We start from the raw sequence: 13,716 nt of genomic DNA, 5'->3' as shown, positions 1-13,716 counted from the left end.
GATAAGCCCTGGGAGGAACTTGACTATCGCCCAAAGATTGCAATGCGGGCATGAACGGTCGGAGAATTGTTCTTTTTGTTTCCCTGTATATCAAACTATCCATCACACATTTACACCAAGCAATAGAAAAAAAAACCTTTCCCATGATTGGTCTGTCAAAGACTCATAATATGACCAAATACAACCAAAGCGAACTGCAAAACTATGGGAGTTGGCCCTTCTTTGTCGTATACAAACCAATAAAACAAATGCCAATGTAATGCTGCAGTGTATTGTATCATAGTACATCTGATATCTGGGGTATCAATCAGGCTCTTAAGAGGGTGTCATTGCTAAAAGGTAGACAAGACAACATGGAGATCTCAACATTAGGAATAGACAATTTTGCAGCCTCAAAGACTCATTTGTCTTAGTAGTTCCTAAGGATTAAAGCTTATGCAAGTCGGCACTTCAGCAGGATAAAGGAAACAGAATAGAAACCAGTGTGAATTTGATGGTGGTCATCCCACCACTTACCTGAAAGTGCAAAAAGGTGCAACGCCGTTCGTTTATCCTGTCTGAGAAAGTCCTGAGTGTCCTAAAGAGTAGCAGGAGATCTCTGCTTTCCTCCACCCTGAAAATAAATTTAAACTTAGCAACAACAAATAAAAAGTCAATGATCTGTCAATTTCATAACCAACTGACTTTTCAGTCAATCTCAGATCCCCAGGACATTTTTAAACCAAACACTGTAAGCCATTGATGTTAAGAGCCATTATCTGCAATCTTAACATTCAACAAAGTTTAAACAAAAACATTAACAGGACTCCTTCTCAATGGTGTGAAAAGGTTTGAACTGACCAACGATCTCATGACGTAACAATATTTTGCGTGCATAAAACTGATCTTCTGTAATTCAATCCAACAAATACTTTTTTCAAATCATTAACTTTGTAAGAACATATATATGTTCGTCCAATGCCAACACTGTTTTGTATTATTTTGTCTGTCTTGGCCACAGCACTTGTTTTTTGTCAGCGGTTCAAATGACGCAAACATCCAGTTTGCAGAGCGAGGTTAGGTTTAACCCAAAATTTAGGTGAAATTTCAAATTTAAGCAACTGTCATGCGTCGTTGAATCTTGGTAGTTAGTGGCATTATCTACATCAATATGGATTTGCAAATAAAAAGCTTATGAATATTAATGATTGGGTGCAGAGTTTGGTCACATTATTGAACTTGGCTCATTAATTATAGAAGACAAAGTGTGAAGGGCAGAACGGCGGATAAGTGGTTGGCGTGTCCGTGACACAGTTCTGAGGTCATGGGATCTAGTCCAGCAAACAGCCTACCTTAACGAAGTTAGCATGTTCTCCCCGTGCTTGCGTGGGTTTCCTCCCACATTCCAAAAACATGCAAGTCAGGTCTATTGGCCAGTCCAGATTGTCCCTAGGTGTAAATGAGTGAGCGAGTTGTCTGTCAATGTGTGCCCTGTGACTGGCTGGCAACCAGTTCATTGTGTCTCCTGCCCACTGCCCGGAGATAGCTGGGATGGGCCCAAGCACCCCCGCGATCCAACTGATAAACGCTGCAGATAATGGATGGATGGATGGACAAAGTGTGAACATGTTGGAGGTCTGGCAAGTTTTTAAGACTAAAACTTACTAATAAAAACTGCATTTATTCGTGTATGATGTGAAATGTTTTTTTTTTTTTACCTTAAACAAAAAAGAACTCAAACCTTGATATAGATACAAACAGTGATATAGATGACAGATGGGAAGGCTTTCGATTTTATCTCATTACCAAACTATTTTTATTCACAGTACCATAGACGAATGTTATAGAATGGAGAAACAAAGTTATCTTGAAACATAAGTTAATGCAAAAAAGCACAATGGGAAAAACAACAATTTGGTGCATATAACAATGAACAGACTTTGAAGGAAATTAAATAAATGCATTGTAAAATGTATAGTTTACATTGTCAATACATGTTTTTAATCATGGTCGTATTCAACATTTGTCACTTACAAAGCTTAGTTTAAGCAGAGAAAAAGTGACAAAAAATACCGATTTTGAATAAAAAAAATTTGGTGTGAGTGTTAAACACAAGCACACGTTTAAAAAAAAAAAAAAGTCATATTTTGGGTTGGTTAACAGAAGGTAAACACTGTGTGTAGGGTGAAAGAGGAGACATTACATGAACAAATGGCACATGCCATGTAAAAAAAGCCAGAAATACACAATTAAGTCATGCAGTAGAGGTGATAATCGCTAGTGGCACAGTTCAGTAAATATTATGTTATTTATTCCACTGTGAGACGTTTGAACAGTTGATAAAATCTACGAAATAAAAAAATTGCCGGAGCCTGTGTCCCTTATAAACATAAATATACCACTTAAATCTTGTCTCCCTGTGCAGTTACTTAGAGGTGTTCAGGCTCATTTAGACTTTCATTGTCGTCCTGGTTTCTAAACAAGGTACGAGCAAAGTTCTTCTGTAAAAATGTCCCAAAATACTGCAAACGAGAGTACCAACATGTTTACCTTCAGTGCAAATGGCGCTGGGTGAGGGGGATAAGGAGTGCGGGCACCCTGTGTATTGCTCCGCCCATCCCTACCACTCACCCAATAATATTGCTCTAAGTGCTTTGCTATATCTTTTGGTTGTGTAAAATTTGTTTGGTAGCTTTTCATCATAAAGTGTCTCAACAATGAACATAGATTGTGTTAATGAGCTTTCATATAAAGGATTATTTAGCGTTTTACAACCAAAACAGGGTCTGTTGGTGTGACACCTTCACTGTAAACTGTATTTAAAATGGTGTCTTATTTACGCTGGACTGAACCCTACTGCAATAAGTAATGTATCGGCATTGCGTATGCAACAATCGGCTCCGCATATAAATATACAGTAAATAATTGAGCTAGTTTCATTTTATCTCAGAGGCCATGTACTCATGAAAAGAGCCATATATGTCTTTTGAACCATAGGTTGCGGAACGCAGCCGTAGGGGATTATGACCGAAGCACAAAGGCTATGCTGAAAAAAAACAATAAAAAGAAAAAAAAAACACTCAGCAGTTGGCACACAGTGAATCATAGCAAAGTAGCATACTATAAAAATGATTTGTTTACACTCATTTGGCCAAGTCTGAAAAAATGAATTTTCCAGAAGCCTGAAGGGCTTGACTGCAGCTGAGTGAAGTTTCCACGGATTGTTGTTCAACTGTACGGAGATGATGGAAACTTAATGGACAGCGAAAGAGTGAAGGAGAAAGTGCTATTTAAGTGTGTTGCTTTCACCAACATCATGAATAATTGGCTTTGACACACTGCTTCTTCAGCAAAGCAGAAGCAACTGTCTGTCAATGCGGGCAAAAATTGAATTTATGAAATGTACGTTTTTGCCAGGTTGTCTCGTGTGTAGTTCACTCTGCTCTTTCAAGTGGTTTTCAAATACAAACTGAGATGACCAATTTTAGTGGCAGACTTGAATTATTTAGGTATGAAGTGTAAAATAACTTTAAAATTAAATAGAGACATGACAAAATTGTTCCATTACAAGTAGCATACTGTACACCACTTAAAATAACTTTTTCACGACATGCACTGGAAGACAGCTTGATGGAAGTTCAAAGTTAGACACCCTCGTGAGGTTATTTCAAGCTCCCCATTTGCGGCAACACGTTAGACACAGCAACCTATCGAGGTGGACTGGGAAAATAAAGTAAGTAAAACTAACACATCTATTAAAGTTGAATAAACAATCACCTGTATGTGAACATTCCTGCTTTTTAAAAGAGAAAACTGCTCGTAGTTTGTTAATAAGTCTTATGTTCTCAAACCACAATATATATTTTAATTTCAAGCTTTATAGTTACTCGGCCACACTTTGTTTCAAATTGAAACGACTGAACACAGAAACTACTTGCTGTTCAGTTTGTTGTGATTAATAGCCATCTCACATCATTACTATAAATGGTCGGTTGAGAAGTAAATCATACACTCACACATGCATAACTAGAATAGAATATAATTTACTTTTAGTGTCATTCTTTGTAACAATGCACACAGAACGAAATGTCGATACACCTGACCCGTACAGTTAAACTGTAGCAAGCCGATGCAGCCACACTCAAACAGGGCGCAGCCATTTTAGTCATTAGGTGACCAAACCCCCCATTACAACCCTTAATGCTGAGCGCCAAGCAGGGAGGCAATGAGTACCAATGTTGTAAGTCTTAGGTATGACTCGGCCAAGGCTTGAACCAGCGACCTCCCAGTCTCAGAGCGGGCGCCCTACCATCTAGGCCACCGAGCTGGTATATAAAGACAGTCATACCCATGCACAAACATGACTAAACTCTCTCAATATACTGCTATCCTCTCATACGTACTACATTAAGTTTTGATGTTAAATGGAGAAACAAAGGCAGAAACAGCAGGCAGAGGTGCTCAAAAATAAGGATTGTATGTATTGACAAAACCAATGTAACAAACAAACAAGAGGGCACATACATACATCTATGATTTATTCATCTTTCAGGATGCCCGTGGTTGTCCTTTTTAGGATTTTTATTTATGTTTCAAGATGTTCTGTAAATTTCACCATGATCGAAAAATTTGAGCTGGCCTCGTCATATGCAAAACGCTTCTTCGCAGACCGAGTTGCCATTTAACTATGACGTTAGATATTGGTTGTGGTGTAAACCAGCAATGCTTAACTCACTTTTCAGGCGAGGAAAGTATTGAACCGGCGCCTTACCTTTGCGCATGAACAAACAAGTCTTTATTGTAAAACCTACGCACAAGTAATTTGGATATTAATACTAAAAAAATGACCATAGATGTCTTGTGGGTCGGGAGATTATGTTGCATTTAATGTTTTGCGATTGAGGTCAGTAATATTTTCTACTGATCAATCATTGCGCAATTACAGTAATATACCGTAGGACTTTGAGTATAACAAACACCTAATATTCTCTGGTAAATTATTATGTGTTCCTTTTGTCTGTCTCCGTTCTGGTCCGGTCCCTCTGATAGAATGAACCAGCCAAGATATGAACTCAGCGGATGATCCCAACACGATTTGGGGAGAGCTGGAGGACGCAGTTTGGCAAGCGCCCAGTGAGGTAACCTTCCCTGCCCATTCGAAACCACGGCCCCGCCCGTCGTGGCCATTGCTGTGCCTCGAATGGGATCCCCAGGAAGATTTGAAGCCGACCTGTCTGACTCCCCTGCCGGCCTGTCCGACTCCCCTGCCGGCCTGTCCGACTCCCCTGCTGTTCGCCTGTCTGATTTCCCCTGCTGCTCGCCTGTCTGATTTCCCCTGCTGCTCGCCTGTCTGACTCTCCTGCTTGTCGGTCTGACTCTCCTGCTTACCTGTCGGACTCCCCTTCTGATCGCCCGCCGGACTCCCCTGCTGATCGCCCGCCGGACTCCCCTGATGATCGCCCGCCCGACTCCCCTGATGATCGCCCGCCCGACTCCCCTGATGATCGCCCGTCCGACTCCCCCTGATGATCGCCCGTCCGACTCCCCCTGATGATCGCCCGTCCGACTCCCCCTGATGATCGCCCGTCCGACTCCCCATGATGATCGCCCGTCCGACTCCCCATGATGATCGCCCGTCCGACTCCCCATGATGATCGCCCGTCCGACTCCCCCTGATGATCGCCCGTCCGACTCCCCTGATGATCGCCCGTCCGACTCCGCTGATGATCGCCTGTCCGACTCCGCTGATGATCGCCTGTCCGACTCCGCTGCCGATCGCCTGTCCAGCCCACCCTGCCGAGCGCCGAGTCCGATCCGTCCGACGCCGCCTACCTCTCCCTGTTCCTGCGTGTTCGGAGGAGGGAGTCGGGTTGCCCCGATCGGGAGCGTCGACCCATTCCGGGGTGCGAGGTAATTATTTTCTTTTTGGGACCTCAGGAGCTGTCCCTTAAAGGGGGGGCTCTGTCATGTCCAGCATGGTCGCCGTGGCGACCGGCTGGCCCTGCCCCCTGGGCACCGGCTGGGGCAGATCGTCTAATGTGTGTGTGGGCTTCTTAAGGGTGGGTTGTGGGTATTGCGGGTTGCTGGTTCATTGCATTTTCTGTTCCGTTTTGCTCTGTCCTGTTTTGTTTGATTCGGAGGAAACCTGTGTTTGCACGTTTTGAGTAAAAGCCTGTTTTGTGAGTATCCCTAGTCTTAGTTCCTGTTTGCCTGTAAGCCTGTTTTTGTTTGGTTTTGTCCCTGAGTGTTGGACAACTTTTATTTTGCTAAATAAAAGTACTGATTGTTAACGCGAATGAGTTCATCCTTCCTGCCTTCTGCCTCCATTCTGGTCCGGTCCCTCTGACACCTTTTTTAAATGGAACATTGAAAAACAATGGTTTTTAAGGTAGGGTGGACCCCTATGTGTATACAAGATAGTAGATAAACTAAAATAAAAGCATAAATGTTAAAAAATATATAATAGGCACATGAACTGCAACAAGTCCATGTTGTCCCTTGCCCACTGCCCGAAGTCAGCTGCAATGGGCATATATCGTTGCTCATTTTATGTATATTTTTTCTTGAAAAGGAAAAATTAAAACTATAGTATATGACTAGACTATTTTCCCATATTCATAAAAATAACTACTAAAAAAATAAGAATTTTAAATATTTAACGTTAAGTAGACTGGCAATGAGAAAGCTAATGTTAATTGTTAAATTTTCTTATTTTAAAAATGCTTTTGAAAATCGTAAATTTAGAAAAAAATACTTGAAATTAGCAAAAAAATGTATTTGGAAATTGCTGTATGATTATTTTACTTATTACCTTTTTCCCTTAATTTTCTAAGTAGACTAAACTAGGCTGAACTGGAGTAGTGTAAAAATCTTGTATATTTTTTTCCCCTAAATGTTTAATAAACGGATGTTTGGGCTCTTCCTTATAATTTGCAGCCTGCTTTTTAAGAGCAATGTGAGGTGGCTCGGGCAGCTGGTTTGGCACCTTGGTGAGGTATTCCGGGCATGTTTTTTTCCCCTTTTATTTTGGGTTTCTTGCCTCCTGCGATTGCTTCCAGCTGGTCAGCAATGTCGAGAGTGTGGATAGGGAGGTCGCTTCTGCATGATATGGTGAGAAATGGGCTTGTGTCGCATACTCTTCCACCTTACTCTATGCTTTGTGGAGGATTAGGAATATTTTACCCTCATCATGAACACGTTTTGCTAGAGTAAAATTTGAGGGGAACGAGGAGTAATAGGTGTGAGCCTTTTTCTACCAGCTCAGTAGCCTAGATGGTAAGGCGCCCGCTTTGAGACTGAGAGGTCGCTGGTTCGCGCCTCGGCCGAGTCATACCTAAGACTTATAACATTGGTAAAATGGCGGCGCCCTCTGTTGGCTGCATCGGCTCGCTACAACGGGTCAGGTGTATCGACATTTCGTTCTGTGTACATTGTTACAAAGAATGACAATACAAAGGAAATTATTATTATTAATTATTATTATTATGACTGGCCTGGATGGATGGTTAAAAACTGCACATTTTAATGTTACAGTTTTCAGAAAGTTGTTATTATTTTTATTTATTTATTTATTTATTAATACATTTTAACAATTCTCAATGAAAAAACTACACCACTAGTAAGAGGTAATTTGTTACTGAAAAAAAGATTAAGATCATACCTGTCAACTTGTACGTTTTTGCCGTACGTGTATTATGCATTTTAAGACGTGTATGACGTACAAGAAAATCTGTACGGGAAAACGCAAATTTGTCAATTATGGGTACCATCCGGTAAACACAGACTATCACGAAACGGCAAATCAATCAAGTCAAATGAGTTCACCGCGGAAGCCTCTATCTCGGTATCGTTTTTTTCATTGCAAACGACGTGAGCGGTTTGATGCTACTGTGCGCATGCGTCTGCCGCCTGAGGATTCCCCATCATGCATCATTCCGAAAAAAAATATGGTGTAAGATTATTTTGTACGGGAAAATACGACAGTTTGTACGGGCATGGAGCCGTGGAGGTTGACAGGTATGTAAGATCCACTGTTTTTACCATACAAATATCTTAGTTTTTTTGTTTAAACACGGGCCAGCTAAATTTCCTCGATGCCAAAAGAAACATGTTCAGATAACATTAGTCCAGCTTTGATTGGCACAATTAGTTTTAAAATAAGGGCCCCTCCCCCAAACTCCCTGGCCACATCACAAAGACAGGCCACATCTGACTTGCTTCAACTTCAGGCTGTGATTCCACAGGGTTTAGAGCTACATTTGGCCCAGAACTTCCAAAGACACATCAGCATGCCCGCCACTAAAACAGAGGGTCTCTGCTTGTGAATAAATCCAGCTCAATGGGACAGCGAGAGTTAGAGTCTCAGTGTCACACTCATTAAACACAGTGGTTTTCCATGTGTTGCTTTCCAGAAAGGACCATCCTGATGTGACTGGAGAACACTGTGAGTTTCACACATCTGCTATGAGTTGCTGAATCTCTCGCGGGAGCTTGGAGACAGGCAACCTTGAGGTACACCTTGCGTTACAAACTCACAGCTCTCTTTGCAAACAGAAATCTGTCATCGCCTTTCAGTTCATTGAACCCAGGTGAGTAGGAAGTACATAATAACTTACCCGGAAAGGAAGTTGCTGAAAGTGTGCAAGCCAGTGGCACACATCACAACATTCAAACTGTTGATTGAGATTTCAGGCTTCTCACATCCCTGCAACACAAACATGCACAGATATAATGTGTGTCAGCTGTTCAACTGCTAGAATTTAGAAATCATTTTCCAACTAGGATGGTAAAAGGTTTTCATACCAGTGTTTATGTTTTGTAATACAAAACTGTCTGTTTCGTCCATGAATGAACATTGTCAAACAGTGTTAAGAGTTTGGTACCATTGCCGCCAGAAAGTTTTGTTTGTCTCAAGGTGATGGGTAAAAAACTCCTGTGTGTTTCCAAACTAAATGACAATACAGTGCATAGCAAAACAATTGCCCCTCCCTCCCAAACATCTTTGTCATATGGCCACATTTCAGAAGTCAAAATTAAAATACAGAAACTGAAAATATTTTCTAAGAATCAACAACATGTAAAAGAGACAAATTTGTGACGTGGAACCAAATTACTTCAATATTTTATATCGTTTACAAAAACAAAAACTGAAAAGTAGGTGTTGCCTGAACATTGACCCGCTGTTCTTTCAGCTTGGCCACCTGACTCCAAAAGTTCCCTAAAGACTTCTGAATGATCCAATGTCCACCTAAATGACAAACAATGACAAACAGGGTGCATTTGTGTGTCATTAAGTCTCAGTTTAAATGCATCTGAACAGACAGCATTATGAAGCATTTGGACAACACTATTAAAAGCAAAGACCACACACCAGGCAGGTCCAGGATATAATTGTGGAAAGGTTCAAAGAAGGAATAGGATACAAAAAAATAAAAAAATTGCAAAATTTACACGTCTCCCGAGGCACTGTGTCTTGCCTATTTGCCAATGAAGGAACTCTTATTCTCACTAAAATCCCATGGTGTTTATTAAAATATTTCTTTGGCCTCCATTAGTCCCAGCTAATGTGACTTTGTGGTTAACGTTAGTGACGGAGAAACATAATTCTTGTTAAGCACTAAATAAATCCTAAGCAGTTGTGTTCAAATGGTTCAGTGTTATGATGCATGTGACATGAAAATGTGGATGTCACGACACTGGTTTGTGAAACAACCAAATGAGTGTGAAGCAATTGTGTTGAGTGGTTTGAGCATTTGACACAGTTGAGTGCAGTGAGTAACTACTTGTGACATCTGATGCTTATATTCCGTTACACTGCATTTGACCTACAGTAGGTGATTACAATATTTTATTCAAAGACAATTATTGTCATAGAATCGACGCTTAACCATGGGTCGAAGCAACCCAATGAGAAAGAAAAGCAGGCCGATGAACGCTTTTATTTGAACTTTGTCCATTTCAGAAAAACCAAAACCTCAAACACTCAAGCTTGATTTACACACTCCCAACAGTTTAATGGGAAAGTTTAAAGCACATTAAAATTATTGTAACAGGTAATATAGTCCAACCCAAATGAATGGTTTTAAAGTTCAGCCAGTACCCACTGTCTCACACAGAGCAGAACCAAAAGTGGAACACAAGAAACCAGCAAAAAGCATTAAGATAATATGGCCAAAGGCGAATGAAGCAGAGGTATGGCACACCTTGCATAGAGACCGAATAAACGTATTGCAGGAAGGATTGCTAAACTTGCTCGGAGAGATCATATACCAGACCTGCAAAGACAGGTTTGGGAAAGTTGCACCCAAGCAGAGGACGACCACCAAGAAAATATGGAGGAGGGAGAAGGAGATCACCTAGCTTGTAAAATGACGCCAAACACTCAGTAGAAGCTGGAGAAAGGCAACCGGGAGGGAGAAAGAGGGGCTGAAAGTCCTAGGAGAGTAGGTCAGGCAAAGGCTATCTAGTCTTTGCAGAGCAGAACGTATCCACAAGCGTAGCAAACAGAAGCAGAAGGAGCCTGACAGCTTTTTAAGGCACCTTTCAAGCACGCCAGACAACTGTTGGAAGAGAAGAAGTCCGGAGACAATCAGAGAACAACTGGAACAGCATGTGAGATGGCGGTTCAGCAATCAGCTAAGAGATGTCTCACTTGGAACACCAGGATACGTGCGTCACCCTGCGCCACAAACAGCCAAATTTAACACCAGACCCCCTAAGCTTGGCGAGATCAGGCAAGTCGTGAAAAAGGCAAGGACCTTGTTCACACAGTTTTGGTCCAAAGGTAACCGCAGGAGGAGGAAGGAGATGGTGGTGGCAGAGGTTGCAAGGAGAGAAGAGGAGAGCTACAACATCAAGGCAGTGTCACAGAGCCAACAAGGAAGCTGGACAACTTGGGAGGGCGTTATTAACCGGAAAAATCAACTGAGCTGACCTGTGGAAACTGCCACAGACAAGAATCAGCTTCCTCATTCGTGCAACGTATGACACACTGTCCACGCAACCTTCACCATTGGTTGGGAATGAGGAATTCTGCACACTCTGCCTTACTAATAATGCAAGCCTCCATCATATCTAGTCAGGCTGCAAGGCAGCATGATCAAGTCCTGGGGAAACAGGCTGAGGTGCTGGAGGAGCGCAGACAAGGTAGCAAGAATTTACCACCAAGGAGCCACCAGCTTTGTCAAGAAAGAGGGAGAACAAAGAACCGCTAGGTTGAGAGAAACACCAAGGCCCTTCTACAGAAAAGACAAAAACAAGATCAAGTGACATCTCTCAAACAACTCTGATCTGCAAGAGGACTCTGCATTGTAGATATTAATATCCAATTCGTTTTTTGTTTTTTTTTAATTTTTCATAATAGGATGCTGCATTCCATAATTCTTAATAATAATTAAAGAAATAATTAAAAAAAACATCCAATTTTGAAACTTTGGTGAAGTGCTTTATTTGTCGATATAAATTTTTGTGCAACTAAAGGTTTAATGCGTGTCCATATGACAAGCATTGTGCAGCTACTTGGGAAAAGAAGCAGAGAACTGCTGTCTGCCGTGTGATAGTGTTTAAAAAAAATTGGGTTCGTATATTGTAGTTATTCCGTACTAATTCACAACTATATTTCCGTGGTTTACGTACAAATCGTCGTGGAAGTTGTTCTAATTCTCTACAAATTATTCATGGTGCTAGCATTTGTGAACACTTAGGTGAACAAATCGTTTCAAAGAACTGAATCGAATCATTCAATGACCTAAAATGAACGATTTTTCCTATCATTATTTGAAGGACGACAGAGTCTGTTAAAAAATCCTCTGAAATTCAAGTCAAGCTTATCTATAATGACCTTAGAAGAGTCAATACCCCTTCCTCTGACCTTCATTTTGGCAGGAACATCAATGTTTTTCTAACAAAGAACAATACATTTTTAATTTATGTTGAACATTTTTTTAGCAAGGTATTTAGTGTTATATTGAATATGAATATTATGTCATATTGTTATATTTCTTTTATCAAGACACCTATCCAGTCCTTTAAGACGGGGCGGCAGTAGCTCAGGAGGTAGAGCGATCGTTTTAGGATTAAGGGATCCCAGTTCGAATCCCGGCTTGTCCGTGTTACATGTCGAAGTGTCCTTGGGTAAGACATTGAACCCCCAATAAGCAGGTTAGCGCCTTACATGGCTGCACAGATCACGGCCGCTATTGGGAAATGTGAAGCACAATGTAAAGCGCTTTGGGAAGTCATTGACTTGAAAAGCGCTATATAAATGCAGATCATTTCATTTCATTTCATTTCATTTGGTGATTAATGGCTATAAAAATAAATGTGACTTGACTTGATCATTCAGTTACTGATTCCACCAAAAAGATAAAATAGTAATTTATCGACCAAAGTTAATAATTACATTACGACCATGGGGCTAAAAAATTATTTTGAAAAATTTACTGAGGCTTCATTTTGATAGACAGATTTTTTATTTTCAAGCAACAAAAAAGGCTGAGAAGAGGACATTTTAAGAATTTCTAATGCTAATGGTATCTAAATAATGGATTATTTACATATTATTATTACATATTATTACAATAATCTCTTTTCTCTTCAAAGTCTCTATATACGCTACGCTACAGTGGGTATTAGCACGTTACATTGGGTATTTGTATATTGTATTCCTTTTACTTTCAGACCATTGCCGAAGACCTTGTGGTCAACAAGTACAAGATTGGGGGCGACATAGCCAACCGCTTTGCGGCTGCTTGTGGAGGCAGCCAAGGCCGGAGTGTCTGTGCTCAGCCTATGTGACAAAGGTGATGCCTACATAATGACTGAAACTGGAAAGGTATTCAAGAAGGAGAAAGACGTGAAGAAAGGCATCGCCTTTCCCACCAGTGTCTCCGTGAATAACTGTGTATGCCACTTCTCCCCTTTGAAGAGTGACCCAGACTACGTGCTTAAAGATGGAGATCTAGTTAAAATTGATCTTGGTGTTCATGTTGATGGATTTATCGCGAACGTTGCTCACAGCTTAGTGGTGGGAGCTACTAAGAAGAATCCTGTCACGGGACGCAAAGCCGATGTCATCACAGCTGCCCACCTTTGCGCAGAAGCCGCGATGCGCCTTGTTAAACCTGGTAACAAGAACACTCATGGTGCAGAGGACCACTGCCCACTTCCCTCACCCCGCACAGTGCACGTTGCTAATCAAAGACAAAGATACAGGCTTAACAACACTCCATGTATTTAACCCAATCTTTGGGAAGAAGAGCCACGTCGCCCCACCGGCTTTACCTCAGCCAATACTTCAGTCACTCATGCTACCGCTCATGGACCAGGATTATGCTAAAGTCTTACTTCTAGTTGATGAGCAGTTTAAGGTTTTAGCCTTCCCCTCTACAAAAAATGTCTTGCAGCAACTCCAGGAAATGGCTTCTTCTATATTTTTCTACCTGGTGGACTCCAGCCAGGGCAAATTGTCTGGATACAGGCTCCAAACGGATTTGTCAACTGAGCTCATCTGGGAGGTCGTTATCCCAACAGAGGTCCAGAAAATTGTCTCAGTTAAAGGGAAACGGCCAAACGAGCATGTGCACTCTCAGGGTCGTGTTATGGGAGATCGCAGTGTCCTCTATAAGTACTTGAACCCTAATCTGCTGGCGGTGGTGACCGAGAGCAAGGACACGCACCAGGAGCGGAGCTTCATCGGCATCTTGCTGATTGATGGCGTGACTGGTCGAATCATCCACG

General features: G+C 41.5%; 1 protein-coding gene across 5 annotated transcripts in view; it reads right to left on the bottom strand.

Annotated features, from left to right (window-relative positions):
• The window catches only part of cenpp (centromere protein P), a 148,777-nt gene that overhangs the window by 123,237 nt on the left and 11,824 nt on the right, over positions 1-13,716 (bottom strand). For all 5 annotated transcript variants that reach the window (XM_088337549.1, XM_088337550.1, XM_088337548.1 and 2 more), the window contains exons 5-6: positions 8,595-8,683; positions 517-613 (exon numbers count right to left, since the gene is read on the bottom strand). In XM_088337549.1, coding sequence (XP_088193675.1) covers positions 517-613; positions 8,595-8,683 — 186 coding nt within the window. The remainder of the gene's footprint in view (positions 1-516; positions 614-8,594; positions 8,684-13,716) is intronic.

Source organism: Urocampus carinirostris, chromosome 6 (genome assembly GCF_059441175.1).
Source record: "Urocampus carinirostris isolate Australia breed hairy pipefish chromosome 6, RoL_Ucar_1.0, whole genome shotgun sequence".
Classification (NCBI taxonomy): Eukaryota; Metazoa; Chordata; class Actinopteri; order Syngnathiformes; family Syngnathidae; genus Urocampus; species Urocampus carinirostris.
The sequence above is the reverse complement of the archived record's forward strand: the minus strand, read 5'-3'. Positions and strand labels throughout refer to the sequence as shown.